This window comes from Vipera berus, assembly GCF_964194415.1.
Source record: "Vipera berus genome assembly, chromosome: 4".
NCBI classification, from domain to species: domain Eukaryota; kingdom Metazoa; phylum Chordata; class Lepidosauria; order Squamata; family Viperidae; genus Vipera; species Vipera berus.
Genome location: NC_138206.1, coordinates 87562906 through 87586983, shown reverse-complemented (window position 1 = coordinate 87586983; position 24078 = coordinate 87562906). Strand labels below are relative to the sequence as shown.

Sequence of the window (24078 nt, the reverse complement as noted above, 5' to 3'; positions counted from 1 at the left end):
TGGTATATTACCTGTCAGTTATTTTAATGACAAGGAGCTGGAACAAGCCATAACTTAAGCCAATCTATTTTAAAATGGAGCATTTGCAATGTCTTAAGTACTAGCCATTTTATTCTGTAACAACTATTTTGCATATTTATCCCTTTAAGAATTTTGAAAACAGCATATGAAAACGTGCTGAAATTGTGAACTATTTTTTCCCCAGGACTTATGAAACCTTAAGCCTGTGTTCTTACTTGTGAATTACTTAGGTAGAATTTTAGAATTTTGTTTTTACAGTTTATTCAATTACAAGTTGGAACTAACTGAAATTTATGTTATATAAAACTGCAAATTTACTAAATGTCTATAGAAAATTTACACCCTATGTGCTGCTGAGGAGTGATGACAATGAAAGGCCGAATTGCAGTGCCTCTTAACAGTTTACTCTCCAGGCATGATGGCAAAGTTCCCGAAGCGACCTTTTTATCTGACCTTGGCAGCACCATAAAAAAACAACAGTCTATGCTTTCTGCAGCTAGTCCTTTTCTACAGTGAGGGAAAAAATTACTTGATCCTCTGCTGACTTTGTATGTTTGCCCAATGCTAAAGAAATGATCAGTCTATAACTGTATTAGTAGGTTTATTTTAACAGTGAGAGACAGAATAATAACAAATCCAGAAAAACACATTTCAAAAAAGTTATAAATTGATTTGCATTTTAATGAGTGAAATAAGTATTTGACCCCTTCGCAAAAAATGACAGTGGCAAAATCCTTGTTGGCAATCAGAGAGGTCAGATGTTTCTTGTAGTTGGCCGCCAGGTTTGCACACATCTCAGGATGGATTTTGTCCCACTCCTCTTTGCAGATCCTCTCATTAAGGTTTTGAGACTAATGTTTGGCAACTTGAACCTTCACTCCCTCCACAGATTTTCTATAGGATTAAGATCCAGGACCTTAACGTGCTTCTTCTTGAGCCACTCTGTTGCCTTGGCTGTGGGTCATTATCATGCTGGAATACAACCATTTTCAATACCCTGGCTGAGGGAAGGAGGTTCTCACCCATGATTTGATGGTACATGGCCCCGTTCATCGTCCCTTTGATGCAGTGAAGTTGTCCTGTCCCCTTAGCAGAAAAACATCCCCAAAGCATACTGTTTCCACCTCCATGTTTGATGGTGTGGATGATGTTCTTGGCAGCATTCCTCCCCCAAACATGGCGAATTAAGTTGATGCCAAAGAGCTCGATTTTGGTCTTATCTGACCACAACACTCACCCAGTTCTCCTCTTAATCATTCAGATGTCCATTGGCAAACATCAGACAGGCCTCTACATGTGCTTTCTTGAGCAGGAGGACCTTGCAGGCACTGCAGATTTCAGTCCTCATGGCATAGTGTTTTACCAATTGTTTTCTTGGTGACTATGGTCCCAGCTGCCTTGATATCATTGACAAGATCTTCCTGTGTAATTCTCAGCTGATTCCTCACTGTTCTCATGATCATGCAACTCCACGAGGTGAGACCTTGCATGGAGCCCTAGACCGAGGGAGATTGAGTTATTTTGTGTTTCTTCCATTTGCAAATAATCACACCAACTGTTGTTACCTTCCCACCAAGCTGCTTGGCGATAGTCTTGTACCCCCATTCCAAGGTCTGCAATCTTTTTTTAAAATATATTTTATTGATTTTTTAACATAAACACCTTGATATTTGGTAAACAGCATGTTGTCTGGGTTTATGTTTACAAAGTAATCCCATTCAGTTTCTGTGTTCCAAAGTCCATGTAATAGCTTTGATTTTCTCTTTTTTAAAATAATATATTTGCAACCTTAAATTAATACAATTATTAATTTGATAGGTAACAATTAAATATAAAGATTTTTCTAAAATTTCTATCAATAATCACATCAATATCATGCTTCTTTTCTATCTGGTCATCTTGGTTGCTTCGTTATGAGTCCTGTTTACAATTCTTATTTAAATTTATTTTCCCTACAATGTTCAAAACATTCTTATTGGTTAATATTTTCCCAGAGTTAATTACCTTAAAGTATTTAAATCTGTTTTCATGTCTTAAAAAGTAAATAAGAAAAAGACACAAAAGAAAAACAGAAAAGATGAGAGAGAAAAAGGGAGAGAAAAATAAGAAAATAATATACTACTTAAAATACATATCCCTCTTGAACTAATACACTTATTTCCATTTTTTCTGTTCTTTTTACCCATAATTAAACCTATGTTTAAATGTTCCATTTAATAAATCCAATCATCTAATCTTTTTAACTCTATTCAAAACATTTTTTTTCGTTATCCATTGGAATTTTCTTACAATTACATTTAAATATCTAAAACATTTCCTTTACATTGATCATCCCAAACATTTTTGTATTTCTCATATCAAAAACCAAGAGGAAAAAAAAGAAAAAATACTGTCTTACTTGGAGGGTTCATCCCTCTTAAACTAAAATTTTTCTATTTCTTCAACCATATTCAAACAAGTGTTTAATTTTTAAATATTCCCTCTGATACACCCCATCAATTCCTCAATTCTCATTTTAGCCCTCTTTTGCCAAGCATCTTTCCCAAGCAATATATTCTGTTGAATCAAAGAGTCTTTCCATAATCTTGTAAATGTTGTGGATATAGTAGGCAAATCAAACATGTTCTTTGTAAAAAGATTTTGCCCCTTCATATTAATTGAAGAAGGGACGCGGTGGCTCAGTGGGTTAGGACACTGAGCTTGTCGATCAGAAGGTCGGCAGTTTGGCGGGTCGAATCCCGAGTGCCGCGTAACAGAGTGAGCGCCTGTTACTCGTCCCAGCTTCTGCCAACCTAGCAGTTCGAAAGCACGTAAAAATGCAAGTAGAAATATAGGGACCACTACGGTGGGAAGGTAACAGCGTTCCGTGTGCCTTTGGCATCTAGTCATGCCGGCCACATGACCACGGAGATGTCCTTGGACAAGCGCTGGCTCTTCGGCTTTGAAACGGAGATGAGCACCGGCCCCTAGAGTCGGAAACGACTAGCACGCATGTGCGGGGGAACCTTTACCTTTTTATTAATTGAAGATTTCTCTCATCATCCCTTGTCTCCTCATTTCTTGTGGTACTCCTGATAGCTCAGCAATCCATTTTATCAAATCTTTTTCCTTATCCTCACATTTACTTTGTGGTCTTAGGAGGACAAGTTAACTTTTCCATGTTCAGTGTTTCTTGTAAGTTCTTCTCCACTTGAGTCAGTTTATATTCAGTTGTCTCCTTTACATGATCTCTTTTTTTTTGTTTTCTGATCATTTAATTGCTGTGATGTTAAATTGAGAATGCATTCATTTAAATTTCAAAATTCATTTTTAATTTCTTCATGGTTTGAAATTAATATCATTTGCATTTGTTGTAACAGAACATACATTTCCTCCTGGTATTTTTCCTTGATATGTTCTTTCTGCAGATCTCTGATGTTCCATAATGACCACTTTAAAGTCACAATTTAAAAAATATTTATAATCCAGGAAGGTCAATTTTTTCTAAGTTTTATAGTTTTAGTTCTAAGTTTTATAGATAGACCTCAATGTTTTCTTTTCTTTTGGTACAGCTGCTCTTTTTTTAATCAAAGCCCTGAAGGTCACAACAGGCTTTTCTTTCTGGGCTGTATATTTAGGGCAGTATTTTCATCCAACATTAGATGTCAGCACCAGTCCATCTTCCAATTTTCTGTAACACCCCCCCCCCCAAATTAATTTGTGGCAAGGACCCCTCCCCCTCAATTTTGGAAGATTTTTACTTCTACTATTTCTTTTTTTCCCAGGAAATCAGGTAGAAGAGAGAATCAATATTCTTACCTACTTCACTCACAGAGTTTACAATCACGCTTAATTTCGTGCTTTTTGGCTTTGGCTGCATGTAGCTTGGGCTAGCCTTTCTTCAGTTGGTTTTTGGAGAGCTTTCCCCAGATGTCCGGATCGATCACTGTCTCCCCAGGATCAGCGGGGTTTTCCTCTTTCCTTGCCACCTCTGGGGTGGCTTTGGACCCATTTAGGGTCTCCAAACAGAAATCAGCCGTAGGGGGCAGATCTTCGCCATTTCTCAGCTGTCACACTAGCTGTGCAGAACCAGAAGCCCCAAGGTCTGCAATCTTGTTTCTGACATCCTTGGACAACTCTTTGGTCTTGGCCATGGTGGAGAGTTTGGAATCTGATTGATTGCTTCTGTGGACAGATGTCTTTTATGCAGGTAACAAGCTGAGATTAGGAGCATTCTCTTAAAGGGAGTGATCCTAATCTCTGCTTGTTCCTTGTATAAAAGACACCTGGGAGCCAGAAATCTTGATAGGGGATCATACACGAATTTCACTCATTAAAATGCAAATCAATTTATAACTTATGTTTTTCTGGATATCTTTTTTCTTATTCTGCCTCCCACTGTTAAAATAAACCTACCATTACAATTATAGACTTATTTGTCAGTGGGGAAACGTACAAAATCAGCAGGGGACCAAATTTTTTTCCCCTCACTAAATGAATACGAAGTAAACAGTTGTTGCATTAGGCACAAGATAAACCATGCAGCCTTGTACTTGATTCTCCCCCTACCCAAAATAGACACCTCAATAGAATCAGTTAATAAATGGACCAATACTATAAGTCAAATAAGTCCCTTTACCTATATTATTGTGTTTTTGTCTACCCACTAGTTTTAAATAAATTCCTGAGAAGCAGGTCCCTTTATTTGCAAATTTGTTGGATTTTTTGCTATATTTATCAGTAGGCTATCTACGTTCTGTAAAGCAGGGGTCCCCAATCACTGGTCCGTGGAATGCAGGGAACACACAAAACCAAACCCCCTCAGGTCTGCAAAAAAAACCCCTCTACTGGTGCCCAAAAGGTTGGGGGCCACTTAACCAAGTGTTTAAGGTGGTTTTGTGCAAGGAATTTCATTTTTAACTATATTATGTTTTTTCAGGGTATTTCCTTGTTTCCCAGCCTTTAGGTTTTCAGAGATTAGAGAAAATATTGGTGGAAATTTCTGCCTTTGTATAAAAATGAAATTTTTCAAAACTAAGTTTACTGACCATAGGATACTTTTATAAATAAGCAATTGTTTATTGCAAAATAAATGTTTCTGCTACATTTTTATATTATATGAATGGGATGGGGTTCGCATTAAGATATTTCTTAATCTGTTATAGAACACTATACAGTAAGTATATCACTAATTTAGGCACCCTTGACCTATGCATACCCAGCATTGATCAATAAGACACAGGCCCCATGAACTAATTAAGTCAAAATGATTGCCATTTAATGATGCCTTGAAAGTGTCTTCTGGAAATAGAATGTTTTTGAACATTTTCAGAAGACAATTAGCTACAAAAATTCCTGGCAGATGAAATAGAAGTATCCTAAATTACATTAGTTTTTTCTGATAAGACTTGAAAGTATCAAAATATATTGAACTGAATATTTATTAAGATATCAAAACATCTATTTTTGTTGTACAAAACCGATTATTAAATCTTTATAGTATCCTGTTCTAATTTATGAGGTGTGAGGCTTAAATATTAGTTATTATTATACAATTAGAACTTTATTACTGCTTGTATATATTTAAAACAATCTTTTATTCTAAGTTATTGAAGGAGCGCCTTAAAATAAATATTTTTGCCCAAAAAGCATGAATTTCTCCAATTATATTTATAGATATCCTCTTATTTTTTGTGAAGTTTTAGTATGGACTATAGTAACTCAGTAGGAGACTCCTGAAAAACTATAAAACTATTATAGGTTTAACTAACCATTTTGCACAGTAAAATGATAGACTAAGAAATAGCTTTCAAAATGCCGCTTCTCGATTATAAGAGGCAAATACAGTATTTCACATTAGCAAAATCACTGCCATGATCTATTATTATTTTTTAATCCCATTTATATCCCGCCCTTCTCCGAAGACTCAGGGTCGCTTACAATCTAAAGCCCAAATCAATGTGCTTAGCAATAGCCTTCGTTCTATGTATATGCCTGCTTATTAGGGCTTTCGGGGGGCCCCAAGCGGCATTATTACAAAGTCAGCTGTTTCCCGATGCATAAAGTTAAATTCCCAGTATTCTCAGCAATTTTATATTGACTGGGAAATCCTAGGAGTTTAATGTGCCATTGATCTTAAACTTGTTCCAAACAATCCTAGTTAAGCACTTGATTGAATTGAACATATACTTCAACAAAGTTAAAATGAGCAGTCTGCTCATAGCTTTTAGTAGCACTTTGAAAAAGAAGCATCTTTTAAAAGATGTTCTAAAGCAGGGGTGTCAAATTGCTGGCTCACAGGCCAGATGCATCATAGTGAAACCATGCCCACCCCACTGCCAGCAATGGGGGGAAAAGTCGCAACATGTCACGTGACATTGTGAGTTTGACACCCCTGTTCTAAAGCTCCATAGCAGCCTGTTACCTTTGTAAGAATGATTCTTGGGTCCGTAGTTTTATCATTTTTAGTGGGTGATCCGTTAATTGGCAATATGTATCTAATTTATTTTTTAAAAACTGATTAAAAATAAAAATTAGCTGTGACACAGATGACAACAACAGTATTTTGCTAGGTGGGCTGGCACCCATCTACGGTTTCAGGTTTAACATCAGGTTAATTTACTTGAAAGTTCAAATAAGTTCAGGTTGTTCTATCATCAACAAAAGCTTCAATAGAAAGGCATTATTTAATAAAGCACAAACATTTTAATTGCAAGCAACAGAAACTATACAGAATTTTTTGCACAATAATCAAATTAAAAAAAATCTTCCAAATCAGTCTTATTTTGACATCTTTGTTTCTGAAGGATTTTCACCAGTGTCGAGTGTCTTCAGCAATCGAAAAAGTCCAGCTGCTTCTCTTATCCGGCTGAATTCAATACAAAAGGCTTGTACCTCTATAAATAAGTCCTGTACATTAATTATTTTGTTTCGAATCAAGGATTGCAGGAATACACAAACAAGACGTACCAGCCGATTCTAAAGCAAACAGAAACAATGGGTTTTTTTAAAGAAACTGGTTTGAATAATCTTGATATGGCAAAAAAATCTTTGAAGAAGCCAAGTCAACTCATAATTTATCCAAGTTTGCAAGATTTTAGAATTCTGCAATTAACTGATATTCCTAATAGCACATACGTATTTGCTGAAATGTTGCCATTATTTCAAATTAACTCCAAATTACAGGTATTCTCAATTTGCAACCTTTCATTTAGTGGGCCCTTTAAAGTTATGATACTGAAAAGTGACAGCCAGTCTTCATATTTACAACTATTGTGGCATCCCCACAGTTACATGATCAAAATTTAGGTACTTGATAACTAGCATGTATTTTAGGACAGTTGCATTTTTGAGTCATGTGATCACCACTTGCAATCTTTCCAGCTCGCTTCCAACAAGCCAGGTCAATGGGGAAAGCCAGATTTGCTTAATGATGTCATGATTCACTTAACTGCAATGATTCATTTAACAACCATGGCAAAAAAGGTCATAAAACCAGATGGAAATGAACAACCTTGCCTAAGAACAATTCTGGTCTCAATTGTGGTTGTAAATTGGGGACTACTTGTTTCAAAGGAATTAAGGTAAAGTGAAATAGGATTTTTTTTGTTCTAACGTTCTAAAAATAAGCCTTTTTTGTTTTCCTTTTTATATTTACTACTTACAACCACAAAAGATTATAATGAAAAATATGCAAATATTACAAATAGGTTTCTCACAATTTAATGGCAGATTATTCTTTCTAGTGAATGTAATAATCTAGGCTATGGTAAACCAGCTTATAAATCTGTTTTTGTAAAAGAAAACTGAAGTTATGCACCTGTCTAGATACCAACAGCAAAGCATTACATCTCCCACTTTGTTTCTTCTTCTCTTCCCTCAAAAGTGACAAAAAAGAAACTGATGACTAAAAGCAATTTATAATGGCCTTTTCCCAAATTTGCCTTATGTTTTGTTAAGAGTTTACTAATCAAAGAAGTCATTCCAGAGGATTTGTGCAAGAATATGTGATGGTTGACTTTATGCAGAAATGTTATCTCTGGAGCAGGGAATTAATGTAAAACAGTAATGATCAAATGTGAGTTTCTTCCATGATAAGCAGAGTAGCTAACAGAAGTCTCTTAATAGATCTAGTAGTTTCTTATATGAAACTTCAAAAAGCTATTATCTTCATAGTGATGCCTCCTGTAAGGATGGTGAAATCAGCAAATGACTCATTTATCCTCACAATAACATGCACTATTATCTGAAGTTTTAAGATTGGGGGAAAAGCAGGAATAGATTAAGTTGTTCTTTCATTCAATTTCCAATCTAAATTCACCTTGAGAGTACTGTCATTGTACATCATCAAATGGTTGGTCACCTGATGTCAGCCCCATTAAGTAAAAATCAACTCCATAGGTAGGGCATTTTTACTGAGATAGATCATTATAAAATCTTGGAACAAATTCTGAATTGGGGAGGTATCTGCCTGAGCTGCTTCTGGGTGTTATCTCATTGTGGACTTAATTTGCGTAGGCAATGGATCTTGCATGTCTCCATCAAAGTCATCTTCCTTTCTCCTTACAGTTCAGTTAAGGAATGTCTGCATTCATCAAGGTCAGGAAAATGGCACACTAATAAAATCTGACATGCAAGTGGAGCATAGGCTCAACATCTCACCCCTTAAAGGGGGGAAAATCTGGAGAACACATCTTTGTTCAAATGGGAAGAGATAATTATCAATACAAATATAAATATTTCAAAAGGTTAAAATCCTCCTTCAAATGTAGAACCAATAGGGTTATGGACCCTTGAATTGTGAAAAATATCCAGAAACCAGAGGGCTACATTTATCCATCAAAGCAACATTCCTCATCCAACCAGAAAGTTATTTGCAGCAATGACTATTTTTGTATTGTGGCTGTCAACAAATAACATATTCAAGCATATGAATAAGCAAATTTATATAGAGGCACTGAAGTACTCTGCTCTATTCATTGTAGGCAAATATTTATAGAGATGAACAGAATTTTGCTATTATGTTTATATTTTGAAGAAATTTCAATGACTATTTCTGTGATTTTTGTTTCTGCCCCTTGGTCTTCTATGCATGCAACATCATAATACACTATGTGAAATATTGTGCTAAAAACATAAGGAACTAACATCTATTTTTTTAGTCAAGAGGGTTTTGCAGTTCTTAAACTCTGCTACAATATGTCTTGCTTTCCTGAATTCTTTCTGTGTCAAATGCTGCATTTTCAATCATTTTATTCAAAAAGACTATATATCTTTTTGGACACTTACCTGCATATACTTATCCTTAATTTGTTCACAAGTAGAAATACAATTGGATATATAAAGATGAATAAATTCTGGAGGAAGATCAACTGCTGTAGTGAGCCTGTTAAATATTTAAAAGTTAATTATTTTCAAATTGGCCATCTTTGCTGATAATCCATCTGTCACTTCAGCTGTATCATAACAGAGAGCCAGTTTTCCTAGTGGCTAAGGCATCAGCTTAGAAATCATAACACTGTGAGTTTTAGTCCTTCACGAAAAGCCAGCTGGATGACCTTGGGCCAAAATCTAACCCACCTCATACGATTGTTATGGGTAAAATAGGACAAAGAAGGAATATTAGATATCTTCATCATCTTGAGTTATTTATAAAAATAATAAAGGCATGATACAAAAATATTTTCTAAAAAACTTTGTTTTGCTGTTTTTAATTAATATATACATTGTATTCTTGTTCTATTATATTCTGTGCTTCTAAACATTCTGTTCCTTTAGGTCAGAGGTTCCCAACTGGGGGTGCGAAACGATGTTCCAGGGGGTGTGAAAACTTGGGTTTTCAAAATTACAGTGTATATGCATAATTCATTGCCGTTAGTTTGAACTTTTGTAAGGGGTGCGAGAATATATCAGAAGCGTTCTAGGGGTACGGGGTATAGAAAAGGGAGCCACTGCTTTAGGCCATTTTGGACTGCTTATTTTTGTCCACTAACTCATCTTTCACCAATTATCTTGCCCAATTCATACAAAATACATAAAAGGTTTATAGGCCCTAACGAGTTAATCATTCATTGTACTTCATTCAGCTATAGCTAAATTATAAATAATTGCCATTATATCTGCAATTTATACTGCAAGTTTATACCTGGGATAGAATACACTAAGATATTCTGACAGAAGGGGTAACATTTATCCTAATTTTAAAAAGATGATGGATTAGTACGCTAAACACCATCCACATGAAGCTTTTAAATTTTTCAACTAGAAGGGGAACAGTAATTCTGAGTGATTATATACGACTGTTGCCATATTTCATTCAAAATACTTGTTATATCTCTTGTGTTAAACTAAAGCATCTAGCATGACTAATAATACTATCATTAAATGTTATAATACATAAAATATTTAAATGGACCAAAATAACATGCTGTGGTAGAGGACACAGAGTGAATGTAATATCTATCTTTTCTCAGAATGCAACTAAATAATAATTTTTGGTTAGATTATGGATATACTAATATGTTTTTCTGATTGACTCTCAAAAGCTGCTACTCACTAGTTCACATTAAAATATTCCATTTAGAATGTTATCTTTCCCATCATTAAGTGAAAGGAAACTTTGCAGTCTTCAAAAGAATGAACAATTGTTTTTAGTCACATAAGATGACATTACGTATCACTACAGCATGTTTGAGTATTGGCTTTTTATAAACTGAATGTAGTCAAATATTACATTTGAACAGCTACTGTGATAATCATGGTACCAAAAAAGAATAAATACCGCTGAAATTTATCTCAAAGAATCACCAATACAAATTGTCCTGATATAAAAATTACAGAGTAACTGAGTCTAATTAAATAATGCAAGTGTCTCTCATTAGGACATCACTTCCATGCAAGAGTCTTATAATTCTCTTTCCCCAATATTCTTTCTCCCATTCATATGGACAAGATCTGTTCTATCCTAATATAGTATCTGAAACTGCAATCCAAACACTAATGAAAGGATAATTATAAAGTACCTCCCATAATTGCAATTAGTCATTTATACAGGGAAACAAGGATGTTACTAGAGTGGATAGTAAACTAACCTATAGTGATCATTGTCCTAATATCTCAAAGGGTCGGGCTTAGAGGTTTAGATTATACTCAAAACTACAACTTACTTTCCACAGAATGTGTGAAGATCAAATTATAGATAGTCCTTGACTCACAACCATTCGTTTAGTGATCATTTGAAGTTACAATGGTACTGAAAAAAGTGACTTATGACTGGTCCTCACATTTATGCACCAACCCCCTCGTTATGTGATCAAAATTCAGATCCTTGGCAACCATCATGTGTTTATGATGGTGGCATGTCTCAAGGTCATATTACCATTTGTGACTTTCCCAGCCAGCTTCCAACAAGCAATAGATTTACTTAACAACCATGTGATTCACTTAACAACTTGATCAAAAAATCATAAAATTGGGTGCAATATATTTAACAACTGACTTGCTTAGCAACTGAAATTCTTGTTCCAGTGATAAATTGAGGACTACATATACTCCACTAATACAATCATTCAAAGTATAATTTCTTCATGGGAGAAAACTGATGGAATTTTGCAAACTAGCTTTATATATATGTTGAAAAATCAAACTAATTATATATAGTAATAAAAGCATTTTACTTACCGATTTACAACTTCCATTGAATGAAGAGACATGTCCATGTTGACTAATACTGAAAAGTACTCAGTTATCTGACTTGATTGCATTAATTTAAGCAGCATTTCTATAGCTACTAAAGGATTGTTTTCCACCAGATCAGGCAATTTGGCAGGAGTGAGGCCAATATGGTAAACAAGCTTAGGATCTTTCTCCAATTCTCCAAGAAGCTGCATTTTAAAAATGAAAAACAGTTTAACAATTAAGAGATTACCTTTCAACTTAGTTTATTTATCTAAATTACAAGTTAAAATAAAATTGTAGAAAAATCACAGTAATTATTAACAGCCAATATGGCATGATTTGCAAAAAAGAGGGATTGCCAATAAAGGTTTTAAATTCTATTGCTAGTAAAAGTGATTTCTGTTGAGCTAATAGTTTAAGCATTCATGTTCTATTTGATAAAATTAACACAGGGTCCAAACATTAAACAAGTACAAAAATCTACAAGTCAGCAATTTAAATAGAGTCCCTCAGGACTCTATTCTATCCCCTATCTGAAGCCAATAAAAGTCATATGGAGCTTTAGGGACATGTACCATACCTATCTTGAATTTAAACTCAGTCAATATGGAATTAAATAAAAAAAAATTAAATTTAATAAAGAAAAAAATCTATTGCTTTGACCCTTCTCTGAATGGTTGTGCTCATCATAGACAGGGTATATCCTAGATTTGTAGGTTGTAGATATTGCAAGAAGCATCCTGGAAAGTTTTAAGAAACTGCAGTTGTTTCACAAGGTGGCAGCTAGACTAGAAATTAGTGTAAGATAGTACTGCTCTGGAATCATGATCTCAACTATTAATTTCTTTTTTGGCACATTTAATGTTCACATTAAGCCATAAACAGTACAACCTGATTACCTGAGATACAACCTCTCAATTATCTAGTTACCTGTGAAACAACTTCTTAATTATAAACCTGTCTGGATATTAAGAACTGCAGAACAAGCTGTTCTTGAAGTTCCCCATGTTCAGAGACTGTTTACAGAATATAAAGGAAATGGCCTTCTATGCAATTGTTCATTCATTCATTCATTCATCAAATTTAGTCAAATGTATATTGCACTAATCCAACTGGATCACGGGTTGGCAACCCGCAGTTCTGGAGCCGCATCCGTCTCCTGCGGCTCCCAGTCCTCTTCCGCCATGTGCAGTTCTGAAAAAAAAGTGGGAGTAAAAAAGTCCCATTGAGAGAATGGGGCAGCGGAGGTTTGAAGAGCTGCTGCCTTCGTCCACGTTTCTTTCGGGGCCGAAAGAAACACGAACGAAGGCAGCAGCTCTCCAAACCTCCGCCGCCCCATTCCCATTGAGAATGGGGCGCCGGAGGTTTGGAGGCCCCGGGGGGAGGGGCAGGGTGCTTGGGTGGTTCCGGCGGCGCCCAGGCTGACGGTGGTGCCACAACCCAGCGCCCGTCGCCAGGGAGAACCACCGCTGCCACAGCACAGGTGCCTCCCAGCTCGGGGGAGCTGCGCTGCAGGAGACGCTCACAAGGCTTCCTTCCTTCAGCCTCCAAGGGGGGCCCGGGCGGGATCCTCTGAAAGGCTGTTTCCTTCCTCGTCTTCGCGCGGCTCGGCCTGCGAGTCCCCCCCCCCGGTAAGCTGGCGGCACTGGGCGGCGACAGGTGCACGCGGCTCAGAATGTGGCACGGGCGTCAGGGCTGCCGAGGATCAGCACAGTGCAAGCTATCCAGGGCAGGAGCTGATCCCGAAGCTTCACAAAAGGCAGAAAGAAAAAAGTCCCAGAGAGAGAGAGCGCAGGGCGGGGGGAGAGCAGTTTTTTCTGAGGAAGGAAAAGCCAGGATGGCAGAACCATCCATACTAGAGGTGGACGGGGGCCGGGCTGGTGCACATTTTGCCTTGTTCTGCACATGCGTGTCCGTGCACGCATGCGTGTGCACATTTTGCGGCTCCCACTTTTTGTGTGTGACGGAACCAGTTCTGAGTGGCTCTTTTGCTGTTTCAGGTTGCTGACCCCTGAACTGGATGGTAACTAGGGCGTGAGTGACTGACTAGAGCCTCTCAACCTACCACCACAAGGTAGGCCTTAACAGCAGTTCTAATTCATGTAAAGTTCTTCTCCCTATAGAATGCCAGTGATGCTCTATTTGTCTCTTCTCTTGTTTCATCTGCCTTAAGTCCTCTGTAAACCATGGGGAATGACAAGATCCATCAGATGGTAGAGGTTGTACAGGCACAATCCAATCTAAAGCTGTTTTCTCATTCAAAGTGGCAACCAAGGTTTCAGATGGACCATGCAGTAGACTAGCAGGAATAGCCTCCAGCTCCCTCTAACAACCATTCAGAGTCCATCTGTTACCAGAGTGAACTCATATTACACAGATTGCAGCTCTTTTGTAGTTGGTTGGCCACTTCTTTCTTGTGTCTTTATAAGAAGATTCTTTTTTTACCCCAATCTTTAAAGCCAATCTTTAATTATGTTTTAATAACTTAAACATTAAGAAAATTAGGGAACGCTGAAAAGTGCTTTGAATTCTGAATTTCAATAGCAAGGCAACATATAACTCAAGTCAAGACAATAATCTTAAAGCAGCAACACATATAAAGGTTATAGGGAATGTTAATTTTTACTTTTCGATGTGATTACTGAACTGTTAATCTTATATCACAATCTTGGGGTTCTAGTAAACTTGAGCTAGCTTTAATTTTGTTAAAATTAAGATATTATTTTAATAATAGAATTAAACAAGTCAACAATTGACAACATACCTGCGTTTGTTGCTGTGATGACAAAGGACTTTTGAATGCTTTGGCCATGATTCGTTTGATTTCCACTCCAGCGCTATTTTTAACACACATTGACTTATCCCACTGAATTGTATGATCTGGCTCTATTGGATTTAACCAAGCTAACTCATCTTCACAAATATGGAGTGGAGGTGGTGGGCGGATAAATTCTGGTCGAAAATGACCTGGAAAAATATATTACATTCTTCTTTTAAAATATCTTTTTTAAAATATTTACCCAACAATCAAAATGTACCCAAGTGTATGATCTATGCTTCTATGATCTATGCTTTATATATAATACATTATATTATTCTTTGTACTTTACTTTGCAACATGTAATACAGTGTATTATCTATTCTAGAAACTGACAATCTCAAGCATCTAAACCAGCATATTTCTATGCTCATCTTTCTTAGCACTTATTGACCCTAATTTTATATAAAGCGGCATATTTTTTGCAGATATCCTTTACAAAACTCTCCAATGCCAACTGAGTAATAAAATAGTAATATGTCACCATACCATTCTGCCCAACAAAACTATATTCTGGAAAAGCAAAGCATAAGGAACAGAATTTAAGGCCCTACAAAAAACAACTGTGACTCTAAATAAAATATAATACAATATAAAATATCAATATAAACAGTAGAATATAGTACAGGTTCATGCAAAGTCAATATAGTAGCTAAGGCACTGCTCCATGTTCAACCTTAAAAGCCATAATGGAAAATATCAACTATCTTTTCCTTACCATCTGCTTTTCAAACTGAAGGACTACATTCATATGAACCCACAGTAGCTATATGAATGAATGAACCTTTATTGTCGAAGTACAACCATGTATACATTGAGATTGGCTGAGCCTCCTTTCGTGCCCACAACTCAGTGACAACAAACCCACCATTGTTACACCATGTGAGCTAATTGCACAACACACTAGTCTCGCATGTCAATCATACATAAAATTATAAAATTATTTCCCGTTCAAGAGCCTGACAGCCCATGGATAGCTGTTCTTCAGCCTGTTGGTATGGCTGGCTATACTCCTGTATCTCCTACCTGATGGTAGGAGAGTAAAGAGTTACTGACCAGGGTGTGAGTCGTCCCTGAGAATAACCACTATTTTCAAATATAAACATGAACAGAAATAAGGAATGAAAAATAAATGAGTAATTATTATGTTGTAACTCTATAATAAATATTCCAAAATGATGCATACTTTCAATAGGTGGTTTTGGCCCACTCACTAAGGCTTCAGTAATCTGGGATGCAACAGAACTGTCAAACCCTGAATTTGAAGAATCTGGATCAGGATCACTGAGGATACTAGGAAAGCTAGCTTTACTTTGTGTTGGCAGCTCAGACTGACGTTCTGAAAGAAAAATTAATTAATTCAATTTCAGTATCCAAAATCTTGAATCACAAGAACAAGAATAAACTTGTGACAAATCCGTGCTATTTCTGTTAATGAGAAATTAGGATTAGCTGTAAAAATTAGGCACCAGGCTAGAAAGCAGGAGACCATGAATTCTAATCCCACCTTAGTCATGAAAGCCAACTGGGTGACCTTGGGCCAATCACTCTCTCTCAGCTCAAATCACCTCATAGGATTGTTTTGTGAGGAAAATAGGAGGAGGAAGGTCTGTTTGCTGCCTTGAGACACTTATAAAATAACTAGAAATACAAATAAATAAATCATTTCTTCTTTAAATTCCAAAACTTTAATCTCTAACAGCTCTTTGACCATGCTACTTTATTTTTAGAGATACAGCTGAGTTTCCAACAAGTGACTATTGGTGGACAAAATAGTTTACATAAATTATTCCGTAAATAAATACTCAGTTATTCAAATTAACAAGATTATTCATTATCACAAAGTCAATATTACTATTTTGAGCTCTACAACACTTCCTGCATGTTTGCAGAATTTTATGGTTCTCTTGTTTACACTTCTTAAGAGACAAAAACCCTGTGGTTTCTATTAAGCAACAATGTTATTCTTAGCCTTTATGCAGCATTCTTCATAGCTGAAAAGGAAACATTTTGTCTCTACATATTACATTTATAAAACATCAAATCATTCCACTATAATTTTTAAACTCTAAACTTGGCACCTGTCCCAGAGCCAAAGTTTCTAAATATAGTGGCACCTTGGTACCCAACTGATTTGAAACTCATTGAATTTGGTACTCAAAGCATTTTGATTGAAAAAGTTTGTCTCAGTACACATCATTTGTTTGATACTGAACGGACAAGCTAGAACTTGTCAATGTAAGTTGTCTTGTGATTCACTACATTATTCCTTATGGGAAACATTTGTTTGTTACTCATCATTTTTGGTACTCATCGCACCTTTAAGAACCAATTAATGAAGAGTACTGAGGTACCCCTGGCAGTTTAATGGTAACCAATTTGCTGACAGCTAGATATAGAAAAAAATAAAAATTTTATTGTCTGGAGACAGACTTATATACCACTACTGTTTATAACAAAATTATCTTTACTTTAAAAAGGACAGACTTAGATATAAAACAAAATAAAATGCAGTGTCGATGTTCAAGGTTAATTTTTAAGAAAGAGTTTGATCATATCAGTTTCATTCAATATATTATTTTGAAATGTGTTTCAATAATCCCACAGAATTAACGTCTACAGTGAGAGAAAAAATTATTTAATTCCTGCTGTTTTTGTAAGTTTGACCACTGACAAAGAAATGATCAGTCTATAATTGTAATGGTAGATTTATTTTAACAGTGAGACAGAATAGTAACAAAAAAAATCCACTGTAAATATTAAGCTTAGATCACTCTTCCCAAGATGCAGTGAGCAGTTACTTTTTTAAACCTCAAAAGAAAGAGAATTTAGCTATCACTCTATAATGTATATTCCAAATAGCTGCTTATAGAAGGGTCCACCAAAATTAATTTACTACTATAATGTGTGAGCTATGTTTACTGATATAAATGGCATGAAGCTACTATCCATGCCTTTCTCACACTTCTGATAAAGATTAGAAAAAATAAGCTCATGTGTTACTTACACTATATTTTCTTTAGGTGAAAAGCATAGGTAGCCATGTTAGCCTTCAGAAAAAAAACTTTTTTAAAAAAATACATATATAACTGAACCACACAAAAGGCAATTTTAGAAGTTCTATCACAGCTTTTATACAAGCACATTGCACTTCAGAGTATCTGTCATTTCAATAATAGATATTAACATAACAAGGTCTTAGATTAGAACTTGAAACCGGATTTGCTATTCTCATGATGCACAAATGACCCATCACATATAGATTCAATATTTCTATAAAAGTAAGTTTCTAAAAGGGAAATTTTTAAGTATAGGGGTGTTGGTTTTCAAATAATGACAAAACAATATATTGCTTGTGTGCTTTGTTGATTTATGAACAAAAACAGTGACTTTTCTTGCCACCATTGTTAAGTGAATCACTGCAACTGTTAAGTTAACAACATGGTCATTAAATGAATCTGGCTTCCCTGTTGACTTTGCTTGTCAGAAGGTGGCAAAAGGGGATCACATGACCCTGGGATACTGCAACCATCATAAATGAGTCAGTTGCCAAGCATCCAAATTTTGAACACATGACCACGGGGATGCTGCAATGGTCTTAAGTGTGAAAAATGTCAAAAGTTACATTGTTCAGTGCCGCGTAACTTCAAAAAGTCCCCAAATGAACTGTTGTAAGTTGAGGACTGCCTATATTCACATGCAAGTTTAATCACATTTTATATTTCATTAAAACAGATATCTGTAGGAATGATTTGTTACCTGCTAATGCTAACTGAAGACCGCTTATATCTACAGATTGGCCCATATTTCCTACATCCATTGACACAATCTGTCTTGGAGACTTTTTGAAGAGTTCTCTAGGAGGGGCCAACATCAGCTGGGAAAGGAAGAACCTTTCTGGTGGAGTAATAGGGGGCAAAAAGCCTAAAAACAAAAGAAGTTATTTTATAGTACTAGCATATTCCAAAGAAGTTATATTATTTCTATTGTTGTGAGATTAATCCAGAAAAGTATGAATTCAGTGAAATTCTTGGGGCAAAAGCAGGGAAAGGGGATTCTCACCATCCATCCATTCATCTAGAGCACAGGTCTGCAACCCGCGGCTCCGCTCTTTCAGCTGTCCCCTGCGGCTCCCAGTCCTCTGGCATGTGCAGTCCAGAAAAAAAAAGTGGGACTAAAAAAGTTCAACCAATCAATTCAAATATGCAGGGTAGGTGCATATCTCGCCTTGGCTCCACTCTTCAGTCAAACCTGTTCTGCGCATGTGCGCATGTACGTGCATGTGCACACATTTTTTGCGGCTCCCAGTTTTTCCTTTTGTGAGGGAACCGGTTCCAAGTGGCTCTTTCACTGTTTCAGGTTGCTGACCCCTGATCTAGAGCCATGATGGCAGTGCTGACTGCCAACTACCAGCAGTTCAAATCTCAAAGGCTCAAGATTGACTCAGCCTTCCATCCTTCCCAGGTAAAATGAGGATCCAGATTGTTGGGGACAACATGCTGACTCTGTAAACTGCTTAGAGAGGGCTGTATAAGTCTTATTGCTATTGCTATCTGGTAGTCCAGGTTCCCTGGACCAGGGGCCCCCAACCTCCGGTCCATGGACCAGTACCAGGCCGCAGCATGCCAGCAACTAGTCCGCACAAACAAGCAAAGTCCCATCCATGGGATGCAGGCAGCACACAAACCCACGCACTCTCCGGTCCACGGAACCAGTCCCTGGTGCCCAAAAGGTTGGGGACCTCTGCCCTAGGATGTCCAAAATCCATTCAGAAAAATTTGGAAAGAGAGACACTGGCAGTGCTAAAAGTAAGGTTCTGGATTGAGGGAATTGTGAAAATACGTTTTTCCTTCTGTCTTCAAGACCATCAAGTAAGCAGAATAGAAGTGTCCATTAAGGAAATACTGAGTTAGGTTTTCACAAGCGATATCTCATTTTTTGTATAGTAAATTATACAATAACATGAAATACGAAGCTTCTGTTCAGCTGTAAATTAAGCTAAGAGAACCAGAACCATAGAAAAGAGGTAGAAATAATGGATGGTAAAATGTAAATAAGGCAAGAAAGAGTCCACCATTATCTTTCCCAACATGAAGGGAATACTGCTCTCATGACCATAAAAATGCATATATCATTGGCTCCACAAATAAGTGTTCCTTGATATCAACAAATACAAAACATTACCTGTAGCTTCATTTATTGCCACAATTCACTGATCTTACCCATAGATAAAGTCAAACTGGCAATTTATCTAAACCAGGGGTGTCAAACTGCCAGCCCGCAGGCCGGTTTCATCATACCGAAGCTGTGCCCACCCCATTGCTGGCAATGCAAAAAGAGTCGCAATACATCGCGACACATCACGTGACAAGTTTGACACCCGTGATCTAAACAAATCATTAGCTGTTATTAATCACTTTCTAGTCAACAATTATATACAAAAGACAAGAGGAAATACTTCCAGTATGAGACCTAATTTCCAAATGTATGTGTATTTATAAATTCCAGATGGCGCTTGGACCGATTCCCACCTCCCTCTCCCACAACCCGGTCGAGTCCTTAGTTAATGCCTGGCAACAGGCTGCTTCGGAGGCGCTCGACCGCGTTGTCCCTTTGCGGCCTCTGACCCGGCGCAAGTCCCGACTCGCTCCTTGGTTCTCCAAGGACCTGCGGGAGATGAAGCGCCAGAGAAGGGGCCTAGAGAGCATTTGGAGAGCCAGTCGGTCCGAGTCTGACCGAACACAGTTAAGATCCTTTTCTAGATCCTATCTTGTGGCAATGAGGGTGGCAAAGCGCGCCTACTTCTCCACCCTCATTGCGTCCGCAGATAATCGCCCGGCCGCCCTATTTAGAGTGGTCCGCTCCCTTTTAAGTCAAGAGACGGGAGAGGACCCCCTACATGGACGGGCTGAGGAATTTAGTAAATATCTGGTGGACAAAATTGCTCAGATTCGGGCTGGTCTGGACTCTGACTGGGCAGTATCTAACGAGAGGAAAACGATGAAGTTGGCCAAGTACATTTGGGAAGAGTTCGATCCTGTGACTCCGGATGAAGTGGACAAGATCATGGGGAAACTAAGTGCCGCCACATGTTTGTTGGACCCGTGTCCCTCCTGGCTAGTCTATGCTTCTCGGGAGGTTACACGAGGCTGGCTCCTAGCAGTTATCAATGCCTCACTGAGTGAAGGGTACTTCCCTGCTGCCTTGAAAGAGGCGGTGGTAAGGCCCCTCCTCAAGAAACCGGCACTGGACCCAGCTGTTTTAAACAACTTCCGTCCTGTCTCCAACCTTCGCTTCCTTGCGAAGGTCGTTGAGAGCGTGGTGGCACGACAGCTCCCTTTGAACCTGGAGGAAGCTGAATATCTAGATCCGTACCAATCGGGTTTCAGACCGGGGCACAGCACGGAGACGGCATTGGTCGCGCTGGTGAATGATCTCTGGCGGGCCCGAGATAGAGGTTATTCTTCTGTCCTGGTCCTATTAGATCTATCAGCGGCTTTTGATACCATCGACCATGGTATCTTACTGCGTCGTCTTGAGGGGCTGGGAGTGGGAGGCACCGTTCTGCGTTGGTTCTCCTACCTCTCGGACCGTTCGCAGACGGTGTTGGCAGGAGGGCAGAGGTCAAGCCCTAGGCCTCTTAATTGTGGAGTGCCTCAGGGTTCGGAGCTCTCGCCCCTCCTGTTCAACATCTATATGAAGCCGCTGGGAGAGATCATCCGTAGCTTCGGGGTGAAATATCATCAATATGCTGATGATACCCAGCTATTCATCTCCACCCCGAACCAACCCAGTGATGCCCTCGATGTGATGTCCCGTTGTCTGGAAGCGGTACAGATTTGGATGGGAGAAAACAGGCTTCGACTCAACCCGGCCAAGACTGAGTGGCTGTACATACCGTCATCTCGTTTAGTCCAAGAGGTTCCATCTCTGACTATAGGAGGAGAGATGTTACCTCCCATTGATAAAGCACGCAATCTGGGCGTCCTCCTAGATTCACGACTCAGTTTTGAAGATCACATTGGAACCGTGGCTAGGGGGGCATTTGCCCAGATTCGTCTTATATACCAATTACGCCCCTTTTTGGACCGAGATGCCCTACGTACAGTCACCCACGCACTCGTTACCTCCCGTATTGATTACTGTAATGCTCTCTACATGGGGCTGCCCTTAAAGACCACCCGGAGGCTTCAGCTGGTGCAGAATGCAGCTGCGCGGGTTGTGATGGGAGCTTCCCGATACTCCCATATTACACCCCTCCTGCGGGAGCTGCATTGGCTACCAGTTGCCCTCCGGGTGAGATTTAAGGTGCTGGTACTTACCTTTAAAGCCCTACATGGCTTAGGTCCGGGATACTTGCAGGACCATCTGCTGCCGGGAACAAATTCCCATCGTCCAGTACGCTCACACAGAGAAGGCCTCCTCAGGGTACCGTCAGCTAGGCAATGTCGGCTGGCGACCCCCAGGGGGAGGGCCTTCTCTGTGGGAGCACCAACCCTATGGAATCAGCTCCCCCCTGAGCTTCGGATAGCCCAAAACCTCCAATCCTTTCGCCGCGGCCTCAAAACACACCTGTTCCACCAAGCTGACCTAGACTGACAGGCATCTTAATTAATTTATATTTAGTATTTTTAATTCATTTTTAAATTCTCTAATTTTTTATTGCACTGATGTTCTCAATTTCATTTATCTTGATTTATGCACTTATTATATGTTTTATTGTGAGCCGCCCTGAGTCCTTCAGGAGATAGGGCGGGATATAAATCCCATCAATAAATAAATAAATAAATAAATAAATTTATGTTGCTGCACAAATACTTCTATTAACAAAAAGCATGCTGATTACCACAGAATACATGCTAGACAATTCATCAATTGTCTACTTTCATTTTGTGCAGATATTTTTATACCAAAACCTGTAGGTTATATAACACAGACATGGTTAAATTAGAACAGAATAGGAATGTTTTCCAATCTTTCATCAGGTCATATTTAGCATTAAACTGGGGGTCCCAGTTTCAGCAACAATCAAAGTTGGAAACTGAGATATTTGAAAAGAATAGATTACAGGAGAAACAGTTATTGCAATTACATTTAAAATTATGTCACGTATCAAGAGGCAAGAGGGATATATTGAACCCTTGATAACAGAGAAATTATTCCTCTCAATCTGCCTGCAATTAGTGCAGGTTCGCATCCCACCAGGCTCAAGGTTGACTCAGCCTTCCATCCTTCCGAGGTAGGTAAAATGAGGACCCAGATTGTTGGGGGCAATAAGCTGACTTTGTAATAATGCCACTTGGGGTGTGTGTGAAAGCCCTAATAAGCAGGCATATACATAGAATGAAGGCTACTGCTAAGCTTGTAAGCCGCCCTGAGTCTTCGGAGAAGGGCGGGATATAAATGGAATTAAAATAAATAAAAATAAAAATAAATGAGTCTACTGAACTAGGGCTGACCCCTCAGTTTAAAAGAGGGAGAAGTTGCAAAATGCTCAGACATTACAACCCAGCCTTCAAATAATTCACGTTTCCTCCTCCCCCATTTCAAAACAAGTGTCATCTTTTTAAGTACCATAGTAGGTCTAGGCTTTTGCCGAAATGGCAAAAGGGGCCGACCTCCATGGCTATTCGCCCTGGCTCAAGCAGAGGCCAGGTGAGGGAACTACCTGAGAGCGGCGGCCTTTCGTTTTCGTCCCCGCCGCCGCTCCCTGCAGTTCCGGGCCCCGAGCCGGCGGGGACGCGCTCTGGGGGCGCCGGATTCAAGAGGTGGGCGAAGATGGCGGCGAAGGGGTTTGCAGCGAGAGGCTCGGTGCGGTACATCTCCCAGAGTAGGTAGAGGGCAGTCAGGCGCTGCGGTGGCGTGGGCAGCAGATCCGGCTGCTGCAGCAGCAGCACCAGGACTGAACCTACGCGGAAATGCTCGGCCTTTCCAAAGTAGTGGTGGAAGGCGGTAGAGAGGCCCTCAAAAGTGCTGCCTCCGGCCTCCTCAGACACGATGCTCAGCAGGCTCGTCAGCTCCTTCGGAGAAAGGCTCATCTTTCCTGGCAGCGACGCGACGGTTTCACTGCTACGGCTGCTGCCGCTGCTGTTGCTACTATAACCGGCGACGGAAGCAGCGCCGGCCCTACCACCGGGAACTGAACCTGCCGCCGCTTCCACAACACGGCCAGGCTCGGGACTGAGACGGACCCCACTCGCTAGCATCCAGCTCCACCCTTCCCGCTCTCGGCGGCCGTCGGCGCGCGCCCGTGCACTCGACCTACCTAGCTACTCTCCCCTCATTATTTTGTTTTCCCTTCCCCGCGCGCGCGCCTCAACATGCCGCCACTCAGCCCCCCCCCATTCTTTTCCCCTCCCGCGCCCCCAGTTCCCCCCCCCCTTCGCTGCTGCCGTAAAGCGATTTGTAGCATTTGAAATGGCTACTCTTTTTCAGTACTGCCGTAAAGCCAAGAAAATAGTAGGAAGAGCATATCGCTAGAACAGTGTTTCTCAACCTTGCCAAATACAAGATGTGTGGACTTCAACTCCCAGAAATCCCTAGCAAACTATGCTAACGGATATCCGGGATTTGAAGTCCACAGA

At 39.1% G+C, this 24078-nt stretch overlaps 1 protein-coding gene across 2 annotated transcripts; it reads right to left on the bottom strand.

Moving 5' to 3' along the window:
- Positions 1-1178: 1178 nt before the first annotated feature.
- Positions 1179-23846, bottom strand: CNOT11 (CCR4-NOT transcription complex subunit 11). 2 transcript variants are annotated; one of them, XM_081327142.1, is made up of 7 exons: positions 23163-23846; positions 18254-18418; positions 15681-15833; positions 14441-14643; positions 11680-11882; positions 9289-9385; positions 1179-1517 (listed from the first exon to the last, which is right to left on the bottom strand). In XM_081327142.1, exons 1-7 carry the CDS (start codon positions 23698-23700, stop codon positions 1359-1361), a joined length of 1518 nt encoding a protein of 505 aa, XP_081183268.1. In that variant the 5' UTR covers positions 23701-23846; the 3' UTR covers positions 1179-1358. The 2 variants fall into 2 exon arrangements, with proteins under 2 accessions (XP_081183268.1, XP_081183267.1); XM_081327141.1 differs by lacking the exon at positions 1179-1517 and adding an exon at positions 3253-6978 and having other exon boundaries at positions 23163-23843.
- Between the last annotated feature and the right edge of the window lie 232 nt (positions 23847-24078).